The sequence below is a fragment of the Sphaeramia orbicularis genome, chromosome 6, assembly GCF_902148855.1.
Source record: "Sphaeramia orbicularis chromosome 6, fSphaOr1.1, whole genome shotgun sequence".
NCBI lineage: Eukaryota > Metazoa > Chordata > Actinopteri > Kurtiformes > Apogonidae > Sphaeramia > Sphaeramia orbicularis.
Genome location: NC_043962.1, coordinates 58,036,845 through 58,056,459, shown reverse-complemented (window position 1 = coordinate 58,056,459; position 19,615 = coordinate 58,036,845). Strand labels below are relative to the sequence as shown.

General features: G+C 37.6%; 1 protein-coding gene across 3 annotated transcripts; it reads right to left on the bottom strand.

Moving 5' to 3' along the window:
• Positions 1 to 387: 387 nt before the first annotated feature.
• Positions 388 to 18,738, bottom strand: LOC115421088 (neuronal acetylcholine receptor subunit alpha-3-like). 3 transcript variants are annotated; one of them, XM_030136801.1, is made up of 7 exons: positions 18,593 to 18,738; positions 17,645 to 17,689; positions 11,457 to 11,566; positions 8,474 to 8,681; positions 6,806 to 7,417; positions 3,497 to 3,769; positions 388 to 1,465 (listed from the first exon to the last, which is right to left on the bottom strand). In XM_030136801.1, the coding sequence occupies exons 2-7, from the start codon at positions 17,669 to 17,671 to the stop codon at positions 1,340 to 1,342; spliced, it is 1,356 nt and encodes a 451-aa protein (XP_029992661.1). In that variant the 5' UTR covers positions 17,672 to 17,689; positions 18,593 to 18,738; the 3' UTR covers positions 388 to 1,339. The 3 variants fall into 3 exon arrangements, with proteins under 3 accessions (XP_029992661.1, XP_029992660.1, XP_029992659.1); XM_030136800.1 differs by lacking the exon at positions 11,457 to 11,566 and having other exon boundaries at positions 18,593 to 18,638; XM_030136799.1 differs by lacking the exons at positions 17,645 to 17,689; positions 18,593 to 18,738 and having other exon boundaries at positions 11,223 to 11,565.
• Positions 18,739 to 19,615: the final 877 nt, after the last annotated feature.

Below are 19,615 nucleotides of genomic sequence, written 5' to 3'. Positions count from 1 at the left end.
ACACAGGTTTTTAGTTCCATTGCCAACACTGTGTTCTTTCTACACACATACTCCTGCTGGAACATGGTTCTTTTGCTAATAAATGTAATTATGTGGCTCTGTCATGCATAATGATACATTTTAACACTAAATTTAGGGCATATGAGCACTAACTTCTCCAGATGTTAATTAGATGTTGCATCTGGAGGCTTAATTGTACCTCTGGTGGCTGTTTTCTGAGTGTATACTTGAACCAAAAAATATCAAAGTAATCCTTCTAAGCCAGGTTGTGTGTGTGTGTGCATGTGAAATGTTGATGTGCTCTGTCCTTCACCAGAAAGCTAATGTAGCTTGTCTTTTTTAATGTCAGCTGCGAAAACCTGTAAACAACAAATGCTTTTCAGTTTATTTGAAGAAATATTGCATTTATTTCATTTCAAAGACAAGAGAATGGCAAAGATCATTTGTACAAACATGTTTGCTCTCTTTATGTTTTGTGCACTTTGGGAAAGCCAAAACAGAATCGATATAACCAAAAGTGGAAGAACGGATCAAACTCTACAAATGAACAATATAGCAGAGAACAATATATCTGTGTTTAAAGCAATTAAGTATTCTGTCATGCATGTTTTTTGCATTACATGTCAGCTCATAATAGCAAACGTAATTAAAAATGAGAAGGATAAAAAAAATTAATAGCCATGGAATTAGATGATAGAATCCTATCATTTATGAATGAATCAATATGATGTTATTTCAGGGAACAACCAATCAACCACTATTTATTTCTATATTTACTGGGCCAACCAATTACTGTGTGGAACATTAATCAAGCAAACATTTATAAACACATGGATTCTAATTACAAGACATGAAAAGCCTGCTCTTTACTTTTTAAAAGCCCTGCCAAGTACGCCTGAAATCTGAAGTCTAATTGGAAATGACACAAAAAATCTGTGAGTACAATTGGCAATGACAGTAAGCAGCTTGATGTATTAGACCATGGAGTGAGTATGACAGTCATCATTCATCTCAGCAGAGTGAGTTTAACTGACTGCCGCAGGGTCGAGTTCAGCGCAGCAGTGAGATTCCAGTTATGCCTACAAGATGTGGAAAGTTCCCAGATCAACAATCTTTTGTATCTTTTGAATTGGGAATCTCAGGTTCTGAAGTCCAGAATTTGTGCTAATTTTTGATCCCAACAAAGCCCTAGCAGTACCTCTATCAAAACATCAGAACTGTAGAAAAATAAAGAAGCAAAGAAGCAAAACCAGCACAGCAAAATGTGCTTTAAGACGCTAAAAGTCTGTCTTCTGATCGGTGTAAAAGCTCAGTTTCAGGACCGCTCATGTGTTAGCAGTTAAGAGAAGAAGCCAAAAAGAGGCTGGAGGAAAAGGCCCACGGTCCCAAGGACACACACAGTCACAAAGACCCAAAGGAAGATTCTATCAATCACCATGGCAACGTATTTCCAGTCATCCTCCACCTGTGAGTAAAGGGGGGACAAAACAAAAAGTGTGAGAAGGCACAAAGTGTTAGCAGAACCAGAAAGATGGAAGGTGTAGATATTATATCCATCGTTTGTTATCAGGTGAAGAGATGTGTACAGTAAAAAAATAATAAACTCTGAAGGTGGGAGGTTGTGGGAGTCGATGGGGTGATGTGAGTATACGAAGCAAAGATGGAAAGAAGGAGAACACAAAATGAAAATGTGTAAAAAGAAATTTCTCGTAAGCCAACAGGAAATTGATACATAATTCACACAAGATAAAATTAATATGATAATCTCATTCAAACCACATTATCAAAAGAAGCGACAGGCATTTTGACTAAGCTGATTGAGGCACAAGTTTTACATATCAAAGCTTCATCTGCCCTTTGGGATGTTTCTCTTACTGTATTTATGAGAGAGAGAAAGAGAGAGAGAGAGGAGGGAGCGCTCTCTACTAAAATCTAAAATTATTTGGTTCACACTTACACTATTGTTGACTTCTGGAGCAGGTTAGGAGTGGTAACAATGCTACTCAGCAGCTGTAAAAAGCCTGCATCCTCTGTTTGCTTTTGCATAAATGCATTATGCATGGCAGATGCTTGCTGTGTGTTTGCCATGAGCATTTACAGTTTTTAATATATTTGAGAAACACTGGAATATTTCTGAAGTAATAAGATCGTATGGTTTTATCAGGTAGTTCAAAGACAGTAAAAGCAGCTGGACTGTTAAACTCCATGCAGCTACAAGGTACAAAAAGTTTAAAAAGTGCAAGAAAAATAAAAACTCAAGTATATGCAAATACCTGAAAGTCAACTTTAGTACAGTAACACAATATTTGTACTTAGTTACTTTTTACCTCTGGTTTTTGGGTGTGTTATGCTCATGGTCTTGTTCCACTGCTGTTTCCTTGGTGTAGTCCTGTGACAGTCTGTGACATTCAGTTATATTTTTTCCAGTAGTTTTTTTTAAGTTCAACTAGACTGTTTTTGAACAGTTTTCAAAAAACAACCTTTCACACCTGGATTCACCTGAGAGCAATCAAGCCCCCCCTGAAGGACTGAAGGACAGTGACCCACCCCTCCTCAACGACCCTGAATCTCACACAAGATGCCCATGAATGACCCTGAAACCCAGGGCCTCTACAACACCTCTACAACCTTTACACTTAAGGTCATTAACACATGAACCCCTTTTGCACAGCACTTATGTTTCACCTTTATTCCGGAATGACGTCTGTGAAATGGTGGGATCATTTGGTCCCACCTTTATCGTGGCTTTGTAACCATTCTGGAAGTAGTAACAGAGCCATGATAGAGGTGGACTCATGATTCAGGAACGCTATGTAAAAGGAACACCTTTTGTTCTGCAACCAAGGTGTCATTTTGATGACGTATTGCATGTGTGACCCCCGCGCTGGGGGGATTTAAAAATGAGCGTGGGCCATGTACAGTAAACAAACATATCAACACAACCAGAAAGATGTCGAACTGGGGAGATGCCGAGATCTGCGATATGTTGTCACTTCGGGCGGAGGACTCTATCCATGCTAACATTTGTGAAACAGTGAAAGATGGGCCGACTCTGGAGAGGTCAGCAACACCGCTATGCTCAGGGTATTTCCAAGTGATATGTCATGCTATACACTACACTGTCACCATCCCTTTGATTCTGGAACGCAGGTCCGTCGTGTAAAAGTCCAGCCTGTCTCACCTCTGTTACTCCTTAGGCTTGGCTGTGGAAATCAGTCAATACTGGCAAAAGGTGGGATCACCATCTGACCTTTTTTCTCTGTGTAAAAGTGGCTAATGTGAAAACAACCTCCGTAGACCACTCCCCCCTCAGGTATATAAATCCAGTTTCCCCCACCAGCAAATAGAACTGATGAAGACTCTTGGATGAGAGACTAAACGTTTTCAAAAAAGTAAAAACCAGTCCAGCTGAACTTCGAAAACTTCCATAAAGAATGATGACCTGGACAAATGAAAACTTACACTCAGAGCTACAGTGAAGGTAAGAAGGACTCACCTCTTTGGCCTTGTTGCGGCTCCTCATGTTCTCAGCGATGTACTTGACACTCTCGATGGCCTGTTTGATCTCAGGTGACACTACAGAAAAGGCCACCACTGTATTGATGCTCTGCAGACTCAGCTGACGGCTCATCTTTCCTGTGTCTGGTGTTTCTGGGGTTTCCTTCCCATGCTGGCAGGGGCAAGAACACTTCTTCCCGGTACAGCCCTCTGTTACAGAGAGCTTGCTGTCACCGAACTCCAGGCAGTTGAGTGAGCCACCTCCGACCTGCTGTGGATGTGGAGATCACAATATGAGCCATTACATCAAAACCAGGGATATCAGTGTTTAAACCAACAATAATAATAACAATAAAATAAAATAAATAAAATGCTGAACAAAAATAACTAAAAGCAGACATGTTTGGGGGAAAAAGGAGTGACAGGTAATAAAACAAAGCCCTGGGGGCTTGTGAGGATTGACACTGCCATTCAACAGACTGTTTTTGACACTTAAGTGTTGGCTTAAATTTGTAGCCCCAGAGGTTGCAGATTCTTGCATGCCTTAAAGAAGGGATTAACTAACAAATGGCAGAAAGAGGTTAATCACAGAAACTCCTCCACTCACCAAGCCACCTTGACAGTCATTGTATCACACACTAGTCGCTTTTCACCTGACCCGCAAATTGCGCGAATGCAACTTGCACATAAAAATTTACCACATGGAAAAACCACAGTTTCGCCAAAACTCTCATTTTTCAATGAAAAATGTTTGAGCTGGCAAGAGGTGCTTTTTCAGGCGTAGTGAAATTGGTATTTCATGCAAAACTGCAATTGAAAGACCTTTTTCTGCAGCCAGAGTCATGTGAATGAAAAGAATACGTATGTTGATGGACATTACAACAAGCGAAGAAGAGTTTTAAAAGAAACATGGTGTGGTGTGTGTGCACACACCAGGAAACCCAATCATTGTTTAATTTAGTACGGGATAAAGGATTAATATCTACTACTAATAATGAATATATCTTTAAATCTACTAGATATTTACGTTTATCACCATGTTAATGGAATGAGTTCTTGTGTCATCTTGCAATAATAAATAAACAAATCATCACATTTGTGATTTAATGGAAAAACCTGCAGTACGCACTTCTGTTTTTCCACATTAGTAAACATCGGTTAAGTTTTGGGCATATGTCCAATTGAAAAGCCACTACTTACAAACTCTTTTATTCAGAAGCTAAATCAGGTTATACAAAGAGAAAAGTTTTTTAAGAGAGGAAAGAAAGTGAAAATAAATTACACGCTGGATGTTTAGTGACAGTGATGCTGAAGCCCATGATGTCTGTGCTGTAGTTTGTTGACAATGTAAAATTACAATTTTCATTTTTGCAATGGCAGTTATTCTTTAAAAACAAAAAAAAAAAGTCAATGAAATATGTTGATGTTTTCAAATTGTGACCATTATCTTGCTGAATAAAATGTAAAAGTATATTGTACATTTGTTTGCCTTTGAGCTTATTTTGTGCTATAACTGAAAAGTCAATGGGAAACTATTATTGGCTTCTTGTCAAAGGAACCAAACATATGAACATATTGTTCCTGCTACACTATCATCTTTAGATGGAGATGCATGCATCTACTTTCTTCAGTTATGTTGTTTCAGATGTGTATGACATGAAAACAGAATTGTACGATTACAAGGTGATGTCAGCTGGGTTTTTGTGGTTTTTTTTCCAATGATTTTTTATCCACAAAGATGACTGAATGTAATGAATTATACTATATGTAAATAGTGTCAGAAGAATCACTGTGTTTCCAAAAAGCAGCAGCCTGATCTCAAAGACTTATAAAAGGTAAGATTAAGATGGAAGAAAGCCTGGCAGAAGAGTTCTCCTGTGGGTAGACACCAAGTTTATTATCTGAGGATGTAGGGTTTTCTTTTCTTCCCACAAGAGCTTTGGGGGGTGCATTTCACACAGAGTAACAGTAACAGTTCAGTTATTCCCTTTGCTGCTGTTCCATGTTTTAAGAGCCTGAGCTCAGAGTCTGAGTCAGTGGTTTCCCCAAAATGAGAATGCACCAGACTGATTAGAGTTAGACAGTGTGTTGAGTTGTATTTCCAGCGTACCCCTGAGATGGACTGGAATTGTTCTCTGTAGCTGCTCAGACAAGTTGCTGCTGCTTTCGCTGCATAGGGAATAAGTGAATTAATTACCACCTTCATGTATAGGTTTTTGGACCATTTTGTCTGTTTATCAGTATTTTTGTCCTCTTCTTTCTTGTTTGTATACCTGCAGGTCTCGATGAAAAGCTACCGTATACTCATGCCCTTTCAACTGGCATAAAGAGTTACTAAATTTAAGTAACCAGATGTGAAAACAATGCTAGCTAAATCTTAAATTTCACAATGATGAAAGTACACATCATGCATGGTTTACTGTGAAAGTCAAGAGATTAGAAGTTGACACGTCAACTTCAACACTACAGAAAAATGTCAATATTAACGCCTTACATTCAACATTTAAAACATCTTTCGAAAAACTTGGGCTTTTCTCATTCTGCGTCTGCATATGGTGATTTTATACCTGGACAGATGGGGGTTTTTGCAACCACAGTTTGGTTAACCAGAATATTGTAGCCAAATATGAAAGCTACATCACTTCTACATCACGGGATTAGGGAAGATAGAGTTTGAAGTACAAATAAATAAATAAATAAATAAATTTATTTCTTTTCTTTTTTTTTTTTTCACTTCTATGTAAAAGTCTCAGAACAGCTTTGGCTTTGTTGGTTTTGCAAAGTAATTAGCACACATATTTATTTGTCAGTCTTGTAGGAAAATCAGAAAATATGTGCACAACAAACGCTCTACAGGCAAAAGTCTGTTTTTTGGGTATTTCTGTTGAAACGAAATCGATTAAATAATATAAAATGTTTTACCTATTTTGAAAAAAGACAAGCACAGTAAATCTCCTACCGCCTGCAGAAAAGAGTTCATGATTTGAAGTGCAAAGGAAGATCACACTAAATACCAGAAACTATGATACATGAAACACTTATTTATCAAACATCCCATTCCTGTTGATATGAAATACTGTCATGTTAAAATGTTCATGTCAGTTGTTGTTAATGACAATTATTATAAATGTCAAATCAATATTTCTTTGAAGTTTAAAGGCTGATTTCTCTTGAGTGAGAGTTGAAGTTGAAACCACAGTTATTTGGGGTTTAAAAAGATTATGGGTGTGTTTTGTCTTTAGTTGACCTGGTTGGTTTAGTGCAGTCATCATCCATTTATTTTTCTCAACACACAGAGGACACTCACCTGCATTAAACTATTCTTCCTCTTCTTCCCTCCTTTTCCTCCTCCGCCTCCTCCTCCCCCTCCAGCTCCTCCTGCCTCCCCACTGCTGTCCAACCCCCCAGCCATGCTGTCTTCGTCAATCGGCCTCCGCATCAGCATAATCCTTGGCAGCACTTTGAGAAACACAGAGCGCACCCAGCCCGGCATAGTGTGGGTCATGGGCGTGCGGTAATGTACATTGAGCACAAAGACAGTAATGACGATGCTGAGTGTGACGAAGATCATTGTAAAGAGCAGGTACTCTCCAATGAGCGGGATGACCAGCGACGTGGAGGGGATGGTTTCTGTGATAACAAGCAGGAACACAGTGAGGGAGAGCAGGACAGAGATACAGAGCGTGACCTTCTCTCCACAATCAGAAGGGAGATAGAAAACCAGCACTGTGAGGAAAGAGATGAGGAGGCAGGGGATGATGAGGTTAATGGTGTAGAAGAGTGGCAGGCGCCGGATGTAGAAGGAGTAGGTGATGTCTGGGTAGATCTCTTCACAGCAGTTGTACTTGATATCATGCTTGTAGCCGGGAGCATCAATGATTTCCCACTCGCCACTCTCCCAGAAGTCTTTCAGGTTCACCTAAGTAGCAGATACAAATCTTCAGATCCAGTAACCTTTCGTAATGTTATGTAATGGGGTAACTTACCGTTGTAAAACAGCCATCTCAATTACTACAATACACAGAAGGGCTCATTGTTTTTGGTTTTAACAGAATCCTCCATAATAAATACCTGGACTTGCAAAAAATGTGCACATCAGTTTGAAATGATACCCAAATTATATGTCTTCAAAGAGTTAAAGCATATTGCATCCTGCAGCAAGAAGGCCCTGTGCACCATATAAACCATAAATAAGGTCCTCTGATGATGGGTGGAGCTCAGAATATCTTCCTCTAAGCAAGCAAAAAAAAAAAAAAAAAAGTTAAACAAGCGTAAACTTAGTTTTTGACATCTGATGCCGAGGCAAATTGTTAACACAACCCTGGCACACCATCATCTTAAAAACACAGATTAAAACTGAGTAAAATATAGTGTATTTACACATGTGGCAGAAACAGAGTGTCATTAACATTTATTTGGTTGTGTGATAGCAGACTGATGTAATATCTTATTATATATGCAACATGTTCTCTCATCACAGCTCTGGTCTTTTTTCAACCGAGGAATAGAATAGAATAGAATAGAATAGAATAGAATAGAATAGAATAGAATGCCCTTTATTGTCATTATACTGAATGTACAATGAGATTGAATGTTAAGTTTTTTTCTAATTACTAAATCCTGATTGCATGTGTTCACTAGTTTGTTACTAACTTTATACATCTACCATTTGCTAGTGAGTGGGTATCACAGTCTCAACAATTCTTTTTCTGTAAAGTCAGCAATGTTTTGTGTCTGAATATACTATAATGAACTAAAACACTGATTTCTCAAACTGTAAAACCAAAACAATGAGCTGAAAGACTCTTAAATCTCTAATTATTGAACTACTCTTTATTATTTACACATGCATGGTAGTTTGATTAATTGTTAATATGAAAATATTGTTCAGAGCAGCTTTACACTACATTAAAGAAGGGTTAGGATAAAATATTAGTATCAGTTGTAAGTGGCACCAGACTTGCAACAAACTGACCTTGGATCCAATAAGTACCAGGTCTATCTTGGCTTTGTCATAAGTCCAGGAGCCAAACTTCATGGAGCAGTTCTGGTAGTCAAAGGGGAAGTAAGTGATGTCCATGGGGCAGGAGGATTTGAAAATAGCTGGAGGAATCCAGGTGATGGTGCCATCAAACTTCAGTAGAGCCTTGGTCTTATCCTCCACCAAGAAGTCACCTACAGCGCTGTATATGAGATGTATGCGCATGTGTTTTCATATAGAAGTGTTCAGAGAGCATGTGAGGAGGAGATTGAGGATTTTAAAAGGAAGCAAATGTTAGAGAAAGGCAGAAAGTTCATCCAATGAGAGAAGAGGCAAGGAGAAAATGAAAGTGAGGAACAAAAAGAGAGGTGGGAGAAGATAAAAAGGGGACGTTATGACAGAGAGAACAGGAGCATAAGGATTCAAAGACAGAGGACAATGAAGCTGTACTTGGCCTATTGTGTAAAAATGGCTTTGATTAGTATTATGAGGCCCTACTGTGAGTAGCAAGAAAAAAATCACTGCACTGGTATTGGAATTAAATTTAAGAGGCCAGCATTAACTGGCTCTGAACAATAAACGGTGATTTTAGCATATTAAAGTATTATTTTAGTGCATTATGCTGCTGATTATAGCCGAAGGAGACAATTGTGCACAGCACTTGGACTTAATGTTTTACACTGATGTTTAAGTTTAAAAATAAAATCACAAAAAAGTTTGCTTAAAGCCTCTGGAAACTTGGTTTGAAATACTAAAAAATGCATCAAAGTTGAGTGTCTCATTACGCATCCACAAAATCTGAGCGAAACTAAACATGTGTGACTTACAAAACTTCATAAACAGCACTGTACCTTTTTTAATATAAAGGTGTAGGTGTTGAAAACTGTGTTTGAAATAACATCTGGTTTGGTTGTATCCATCACTAAATGTGTGTCACTACCCGATCCATACCAGAGGCCCCATTTTTTTCTATGCATGTGAGAAAGTACTACTTGTCATCACTTATATTTCTACATAAAATGTGCTTGAGATTTGTATTATACAACTAGTGGTGAAACTGATTTCAGTGATTTTTAATTACATAAAAATGCATTTTGCTTTTGTTCAGACAGTGCAAAATATGATGCTTAAAAAAAATGGTTACCTAAGATTGTTTCAGGAATTCAATTCAACTTTATTGTCACACAGTGCATAAAGCATGAATGCCAAGTGTGTGATGAGGCTCCTTGAACTGGTGCAGAAATAATAAAATTATTATAATAGTGAATCTTATGCTGCGTTTCCACTACGCACCACGTGGTACCGGCTCGACTCAACTCAGCCTTTTTGCGTTTCCATTACATAAAAGAACCTGGAATCTGGTACCTGGTACTATTTTATTAGTACTTGCTCAGCTGAGGTTCAAAAACAGGTGAAGCGATACTAAAATGTGACGTGTAAACACTGCAGGCCACTGATTGGTCAGACTTGTCTCTGTGTCATTGCATCATCAATGGGCAACACACTATTAAAAAAAAAACAGATTTGTAAATTTACAGTAAATATACTGGTAGGCTAATCCATGATGACAGCCCGTAAAACAGCACCGTGGTCAGTCGAAGAGGTTCAGACATTTCTGTCTTTGGTGGCCAATGAAAAGATTCAGTGTGAGCTTGACGGGACAACACGCAACAAATGGAAGTTACGCGCAGTGTCTCCACGACAACCAGGTACTCTAGTCGGTAGTATCCTGTAATGGAAATGGTCTCCAGAAATAGTACCTGGTACTTGAGTCGAGTCGAGCTGGTACCACATGGTGGAAACGCGGTTTTATAGTTCGTTACTGCTAAAACAAAATCAACACGTACATAACATACATTGTCTGTGTAAATTACAAACATCCCAAAATAATTTAGAAATAGAATTGACAGGAAGTAGTCTAGTGTTCTCAAATCAGGTTTTCAGTATGGATCAGATAGTGACAGCATTGTACTGTATCTATGGAGTACTTCAATCTGAAACCTCTATCACTATTTAGGTGGCTGGGTTCAAGTCTCAGGGGTTTCCCCCAGGGTTCAGGGGTTTACCCCATCAAGAAAAACAGCACATTATGCATTAATTCTTCTGTCAGTTGACCATGGTACTGATAAAGATCTTGAGTTGGTCTCTGAACACCTACAATGGCAGCTCACTGCTCCTATTACGTGCTATGTGGTAATGCTAATTGCTAATGCTAGGTGATGTGTGTATTAGGATGGATAAAATGGAGAAACCAAATTACCATGTATGGATAAGGCTAAAACTAAAAAGCTGGTCAGCTAACAGCTAGGAACTAACACATGCTAGGAAATTTGGGTTGGATAACTTGTGTATCTATACATATTTTTGTTTTGTTTTGGGGTTTTTTGTTTGTTTTTTTAAGACTTGTTCACAATATAAAGTACATCATCCATCTCTAGCCTGACCACAGCCAATTCAAAATCAGAAATTAACAAAAAACATGAATGGTAATATTTGAAACTTGTGTTGCAACTACTGTCTATTACATTTAGATGTCTATAATTATGAACACTGGCCCTTAATTACATAGTTAGCATGCTTTAAGGTTCCAAAGGCTCTAAGTGTTTTACCTACAAATGAGTAACAGTAAAAATGGCACACACCAGTATTTATTTCATAGTTAGTGTTTAAAACAGTCGATTGATGCGCCATTATTTAAGGTCAAGAAATGTTGTGGTCTAATTAAAAACAGTACAATCTATACCAGTCTTCCACCCATCCACTGTCAACTCTCATTAAAGAGATTTGTACCATGTCACTAATAATACTTATTCTATTCCTTCAGTCATTCATTCATGTGAGGTTGCGAATCAATAAGATGCATACTGAGGGTTTATTACATGTTTGATCAATGCATTCTGGGCAGTACAATCTTTAATAATGTCTGTCACAATGGAGCTGAAAATAATGAGGATTTTAATGATGGCAACAGTCTCACTTGTTGTACAGGACAATGTCGGGTCTCCAGATCTTGTTTGATGGAACTCTAATAAATTCAATGCCATCAAACTCTGCCGGCATCCATCGCAGCTTGTAGTCATTCCAAATCTGAAAAAGAGGGGTGGAGGGGGGGCATAATTATCATACTGAGAATTCATCCAACTGGTTTGTGTTGCGTATTGTACACTACACACAGCATTAGTTAGTGGAGAAAGCTGAACTTCATGGGAATGTTTTGAAATACATATTTGTACTGAACTGAATTGAAATATTATTTTAATCTAGATAGTTGAAGTCTTAAGTTTAATCTTATTATTTATTAGTAGTTAATGTTTTAAGATAGGATTCCTTTGTTTCACTTAGTAAGTTTTTAGGACAGTACGGATTGGTTGTAACATTTTGGTCAACATACCAAGCTGACAGATTTATGAACACATGACGTAGGTTTTCCCTTAGACACACTTTCAAATACACATTCCCACAAGGATTGTCAGTCACGGGAGACAAGATGTAAACACACTGTCAGTATAGTAGTGGTTCCCAACCTTTCTTTGGCTCGTGACCCCATTTTAACATCACAAATTTCTGGTGACCCCAGACATTCAAAACAGACATTTTTATTTTTGCGAAAATTAATTTGTTTTTGATCATGTAATAGTTTGCTATACTATGTTGCAAATAAACATTAATTTTAGATGACATTTAGTCTATATAAAGCATATTATTATGGACGGAGGCAGAAAAGTCAGGCTGAGATTACTGCACAAAGTGAGAATTTTATTTTCCTTGGTCAGGATATGTACAGTCAGTCCAGCTTGGATTCGCAATCCTGCAAATTATATACTGAAAAAAAAAAACCCCCAAAAAAAACCCTCAAACTAGGAATTATGAAAGAGCTGCAGCATCTTAAACCAACCACAATGAACATTTGAAAGATAAATAGTAGCACAGTGCTTCAGTTTCATCTTCACAGTTTGTCATGTCTTTTATGTATTGTGGTTGTCTCTGTCAACTCACCATATATTTTTATTAGTAAGTTTTTGTTTTTATCAATTACTAGAAATTTCAGGTGACCCCATTTGAAATCCAGGTGACCCATGGGATCCTGACCCCAAGGTTGAAAAATACTGCAGTATAAGGTTTTACATAGAGTTGAGTTTTCCCATCTGCTTGACCCAGAGTCAAATCACACCAGCCCATTTTTTGGTGACCCAACCCACCTAGGTCACAGGATCAGCCCATTGTTTGGAGATCATCTTACAAGGACAATAAAAGTGATGTGCGTTTGAATGTCTTTATCTATTTCCTTCCTGGTGTGGGTCCTTAGTACTAAGTAATGCTTTATTTGTGGTCAGAACAAATTAAATTTATAAAAATGAGACTGAGATGAATCCTGATTTGTTTTTGGAGCTTCCAACAAAAGAACACGCTAGCAAAACCTTTCCTTGATGTTTATGGCAGACTGATCTCATGAAATCGCGTTGTATGTCTTATGGCATTTGGCGTGCTATACGTACGCATTTTCATCCTATCACGTGCTATTCAACACCATTTGATCGTGTGTCAATTTACGCCAAGATCTCCGGTTTACATATTTGTAACCGCTAACCCTAACCGCTAATCGTGTGGTATTTAATGCAGCGTGACCATACAAAACACTTTTTATCTCAGGGCCATAATTGCACTGAATACTGCTGGACATTAATTAATTGTGTGGAATGCTGAATGTTGTCCAGGGTATATGATGATGTTTTATGTGTCTTTTATACTTCAAGTAACACTTTTTTATGCTACTTTTGTTTTGTTTTTTTAAGACATTTATGTCGTCAGGGTTTTTCTTTAACATTTTAGCTTTTATACTCTTTTATATACATTATTTATACTTTTTATGGCACCTAGGATGATTGCACTTTATTTCGTTGTACCTGCACATTGACAATAAAGACATTCTATCTATTCTATTCTATACACACGGAGAGCTTATAATGTGTACACACTAATTAAAAGTTCCATATATGTGTGTAAATTTACAAAATTCATGATATTGCGTTGGTTTATGGACAAAATCTAATGTTCATAGATTAAAAAGTGTATTCCAGGATGTTTTTTTTGTTTTTGTTTTTGCTCTGAAAAGTTCATGAAAATCTATTCTTTGATATAATTCCTCATGGTTAAAAAATTACAATTCACCATTTCAGAAAGAGTTGTACAATAGTCACATTTGTATACAGAGTAGTTCAGTGAGAGAAACGGAATATTAGTAAATGTCTCCTAATGGAAGTAAAGGATTAGATAGTTCAATTGCTATTCTGTTAGCATACCTATGGGTAGCATTTCATGAGCCACAGATCCATTAGTCTTTGCTATTTGCATGTCATTCAAGATGAATTCATTCATTAGCAAGGCGGATTAATAGTTATGACCTGGGAGCTGTTTAATTAACCACTTCATGCTACACTGCATTTTCCATTTATCTTTCCAGAGAGTTTGCACCATGATTGGCTGGAGATATAATTCCTGATAGGATGAGGAGTAGAGTATGTTTATCATATGCATTGTGTGTATACGTATTTAACTATTTCAGTCAAGCTGAATGCATTTATCAAATTGGAAGAAAAGACAGTCTCCTTTGCATTAGACTGAATGTGATGTTGGTTAATCTACCCCTCTACACTGAGAATCAAAACACATTATACAAAAATAAACCACAGATTCCTTTAATGTGTCTGATGAATATTGACTGGGTTATGAAGAACAGAGTCAAGCATAAAGAACTGACATAAAGGCTATTAAATGAGCGATTGCAGTGATAGGAGAGCATGGAAAAAGTAGAGTAGATCTGAGCAGATACGACCGGAGCATGTTCTTCCCGATTAAATCAAGGAGGCAGAGATTAATTATCTGAAACGACTCCTCTATGCACTTGCTGTTTAACAGATTTACACTTTATACAGGTTCATTTTGTGCTCAATAAATATGCCCAAATCAAAAGAGAGCACATACCTCGTGTTATTCATAGTGTCCAAAAGTATACGGTGGATAAATTGTACACCTTTGATTTAAAGCACATAAAATGAACAAAGGTGGAATAGCTGTATACTGTATCTACATTCAAATCAGGAACACCCCTGCAATGCTTTTTCAGATGCCATAAGTAGATTTACTGGGGTAAAATGGCTACCTCTGTAAAAACACTGGCTGTAATCCAAAGTCTTCTTTATCAGGGACTCTCGTTGACACAGTTTTCCACTGGATGGCGTTTCACAAACAAAAGCTCAACCGCTACAAGTATGGAATAGCGACAACACTACACAGGCCTTTCAAAGCATCTTATCTAAAGAACTCAGAGATCACAGCATCAGCTTATCATCACTGAATCTCATCAGCACCAATAGATGTTTGCACTGGGAAAAATGCCCCTCTAAAAACAAATAAAAATAAATTAATGCAAGATATTTTTGTCTGAATTAAGCAAAAAAAAAAATCTCCCAGTGGAACAAGTAAAAATTATCTTGGTAAGAACTCTTGAAATCAAATTTTCAAAATCTATATTCTAAGAATAAGTTCTTATATCTCACTGAAAAGTTACTCTTTAGGTGATTATGTATTATTCTAAGTGTGATGAGATATTTTCACTAGAAATGAGAAAAATACACTTGGTAAGATTTAGATTTTTTTTTTCCAGTCTGGCCATAGAATGCAATTAGGTGCCAGTTTACATTATGACGGATAGTTATAGAGAAACATGTCATGGAGAAGGAAGAAAAATCACAAAGTGTGAAAAATGTAAGGCAGAGAAAAACTGAGACTTTTTGGAGAATAGCTGCCTGTGCAGGATCAGGAGGTCAGGGTCTGTGGTTGTGCTGAGCATGAAGCAGAACATGATTAACCACAGGGCTAATACTGATCACCAGTTGATTGTATTCAGATGTTGATTTGAAATAATCTAGTTTTCTGTTTCATTTTGTCCCCTCCTTTCATCTTACTGCCTGTAAGATTTAATTCAGGTATGATAATCACATATTCGCATGCTAAGAATATGCAGAATCTGCTCATATTAATCCATGACATCATTTCTGGTTCATTTCAGTCTGATGCAGTTCTGTGCTCCTGGATCCATAAAACTCAAACAGTTGTCATTCTGCCACTTTACATGTGATGATAAAGAGCGGTGGATGAAGTTTATGAGCAAAGTTACAATTCTTAAACATATGCTAGCTAATGTTAGTGTGTTAGCTACACAGCAAATTTGTGGAGTAAAATAATCTGGAGTTAGGTAAAAAAGAGTGAGAGTTAAATTTCTGGAGTTCATTCTGTAAGTTTAACTCCAGCTTGTGTCTTTGATGGTGTCATTTTTCGGGGTACATTTACCAAGTGTTGAGGAGCATGATTGAACACCATAATGGGTGTTGATTTCTGGACATAGCAACAGAGCAGACCAGTGTGCTCATGGACGTCATATGAGGCGTCGTATAAGTACCATTTTACTTCTGAAACAAGGCTATTTATTTGGCTGGAAGGAACTTTTCTGTCAGTATCATAATGTGTATATTTCTGTTCGGACCAACTTGCGAACCAGCTGCTAAAATTAACTCTTGCTGCAAACTTAGAACGTCGAACATGCTAATTTTAGCTCGACGCCTTCTTGCTGTGTAGTCTTAGGTAATTCATACAATTCATACAAGAGTTGAGAACAAAGCTATTGAACAATAGCAAGTGTCGTGGTGCACTCCTGCGTTGCCACAGACCCCTCCCTCAGACTCATTATCAACTTCACCTGCTGGCACCTGTCACACCTGGAGCAGATCTGCATTAGGAGCCCATAGAAGCAGCTCCTCTGCTCTGGTACGGTGCCAGAACATTTCTGCTGCGGTCACTGCTTCAGACCTCCACAGACGTTCATCCCATTTCACTTCAGAGCCATAACCTGGACTCTCACCGTCCTGATCCTGTCTTCCCATGGACTCTGATGTTTTCAAACCCAGAATTTGTCTCGTTCTCATGTATTGTTTTACATTTTTAAACCCATTTTCTTCCTTCAGCACCATGTGTATGAGTTTAGTCTTTCACTCAGTCGTGACAGTAACTGGCTAAAACAGCAACAGTGTTGAGCTGTTTCCTTTGTTTTACTTTTGTTCAGGCACCTCAGACAAATTCATGGATTGTCTCCTGGGCTTTTATATTGTTGAAAGAAAGCACTTCATGCAAGAACACTTTATAAGCATCTATATAGCATGTGTTTGGGCACACTTTAAAAAAAAAAAAGTCATTTGATGTTTTTTTTTGTTTTTGTAATCATTTTAACCCCCCCCCCCCAAAAAAAAAATTTAATTGAAATATTACCTCTATTAAGTGTTGAATATTAACCCCCATTAAGTATTAACATATTAACTCCATGCCAGAGTTCACATGAAATGAATTCCAGGCGAGAGTTGTGTTTTATTCTACATGAGATTAGTTTTTGTAACTCCCAGAAGAGTTAAATTCTAACTCCTGAAAAGAGTTACTTTAACCCTGCTCTAGAGTGTATTCCATGGTCTCACATGTACACTTAAATCCAGTTGACTTTAACTCCCATGGAGTTTATTCCAAAGACCAGAATTTGCTGTGTAACTAATGTTAGTTCCAATTGTATCTACTAAACCAGATCTTCATGGATTCTTCGGATATAGAACAAGGTTTTTATGGGGTGTTTCACATCTTCACACTCCATGTTTGGTTTGTCAGCCTTTATCTGTAGTTCAGTTCAGGTAAATAAAATAAAAATTTAAGTCTATATTCAACTGTGCGTGGAATGGGAGCTTAAACTGTATTTAAGACACTTAAAATTATGATGTACTGCAGATAAAACACAAATTACTTACACCAATCATTGTATTTGAGTTAAGGATGAATTTAGCCCCTTATGAGCCCAAACTGGTGCCTCATTAAAGAAAGAAGTAAGTAGTAAATAAGCATATGGGGTCCATCATTGTTGATGTGTTTGGACCTTGAAAAGAGTTTTACTTCACCATGATGTCAGATTTAACAAGTACATGTGTTAACAGGTACGACCCCTTATCCATTATGCCTGTTTGGCAGAACAGTGAAATACACTGTATGTTCTGTGTGTGTGTGTGTGTGTGTGTGTGTGTGTGTGTGTGTGTGTGTGTGTGTGTGTGTGTGTTTATGTATATGTTCACTTACATGTCTAAGCCACAAATTTGTTTCCATGATCTGGTTCACCTCATCCTGTAGAGGGGCAAAGGAAAAAATTTAAGGAAAAAAAAAGAAAATCTTTAACATTTGAAACAGATTTCATCTCTTAACCTTTGTTCTCAACCTCTTGACTTAAAAGCTGACTGTAAATCAGTCATTAATAGATGGAGAGATCACAGATGTCATGGTCTATCTACTTTTCTCTCTGACCGTGATTCTCAGAATCCCATGTAAACCTCATATAACCATGCATTCACAATATGAACACAAACACACACATATAGATACTGTAGTGCCCTGAGCTGTTTCTTCCAGTGCACTCACAGCCGTGTATGTACAACCACACACTCACCTTTAGATTAATCTCACCTTGCAGAGCTAGCAGATCTAGCTACATATCAGCCCACTCTGAAAAAGGCTCCTGCAGGCAATTTTCTCTTAATCTGAGGATTTCCATCCTGGGCTGAAAACCTCTTTTCACAGGCTGATGTGTACACCCCTACCCCCATCACCGCTGCCACCATCATCCCCCTGGCTGCGTTGAACTTATCAAGACGGCGGTGTATAACAACAATACTGTGTGACATTTTGGGAATCCGTGAAATTGAACAGACTAAATAAAGGCTGTATTCAACATCTGTTTTAACTTTTCCCATTTAAAAGCTTACCTTTTCTGTTTCAAAGGTAGGAAATATGAGAAAGACACTTCACAGCTCAAATAGATGCAGACATAGGATCACATCCAAGACACTGTTTAGCACTGATTTATCACAGACAATACATGCAGGAATATGTAAAAAGAATGACTAATATGAACGACCCGCTGACTTTTTGTTCATGTTATAGGTGCTGTCAGGGTAATACAATGTGGCTTCCTATGTGTGTGTATGTGTGTGTGTGTGTGTGTGCGTGTGTGTATTTGGCGGTATTGCTTACAACTTTGACCAGCTGTGAGATGGAGACCTCAAACTCCACAGTGACAGGGTCAGATACATTCTCCACAGGTCTGATGAACTGGTTGTACCTTCTGAAGAGCTTCCTGAACAGCCGATCCTCTGCCTTAGATGAGAAGCAGTCTGAGTGGTCAAGGAGAAAATATAGATGACAAGACTGATCAGGGTTTAGATAATCATATATATGAAAAGAAAAGGAAGGAAAAACAAAAAGACAAATTCATGTCTAAGAAATGCTAGAAATTAATCCTGAATCCAACTGTGTTGGAGATTCCATGGCTAACATAAACTATATTAATCAAAAGCGGTGCTATTAGTAGCTATCAACCAAAGCCACCACAGCTACTTCTACTCAGTCCACTCATGTTATTAAGAAGCTTAAAGAAAAATACATATTGGTCTCATCCAACAGTGTCACATCAGTAAGTCCTTTGAGTTTCTATCGTTATTAATGTTTAACAGTATTTGATAATTCATCTGTGAAATGTCTCTTCAGATCACAGCTTCTCTACTTAGTTTCAGTGGAATAAATAGAATATTTTACCATGTTTGTGGCCTAAGATAACTTTTAGAAAGTTACTTACTATGTGTGGTTTCGCTGAAATAAATGGAGTGACGAAACGTTATAAATGCCTTCACTCAAGTACTGTTTCTATTTTATGCAGCTTTATATACATGACCACATTTTAGAGGCAAATGTTTTTTTTGTTTTTGTTTTGGTTTTTTTGCTCAATTACATTTGTCCTACAGCTTTATTTACTTTTTTTATCCAAATGTGTCAATTTTGAAGGTTTATGTGTTGAAAAAAATCTCCCTCTTCTTAATGTAAACAAACCGTTTAAACATCAACTTGGATTGCCCATTTTTTCATTTCATTTATTTATTCATGCCAATCTAAATGATTGGAAAGGAGCAGGATGAAGAAAACTGGTAATACCTGCCCCTTTCTTCAAACATCTGCTTACATCAGATATATTGCCATTACAGCTATTACAGTAAACAGTTT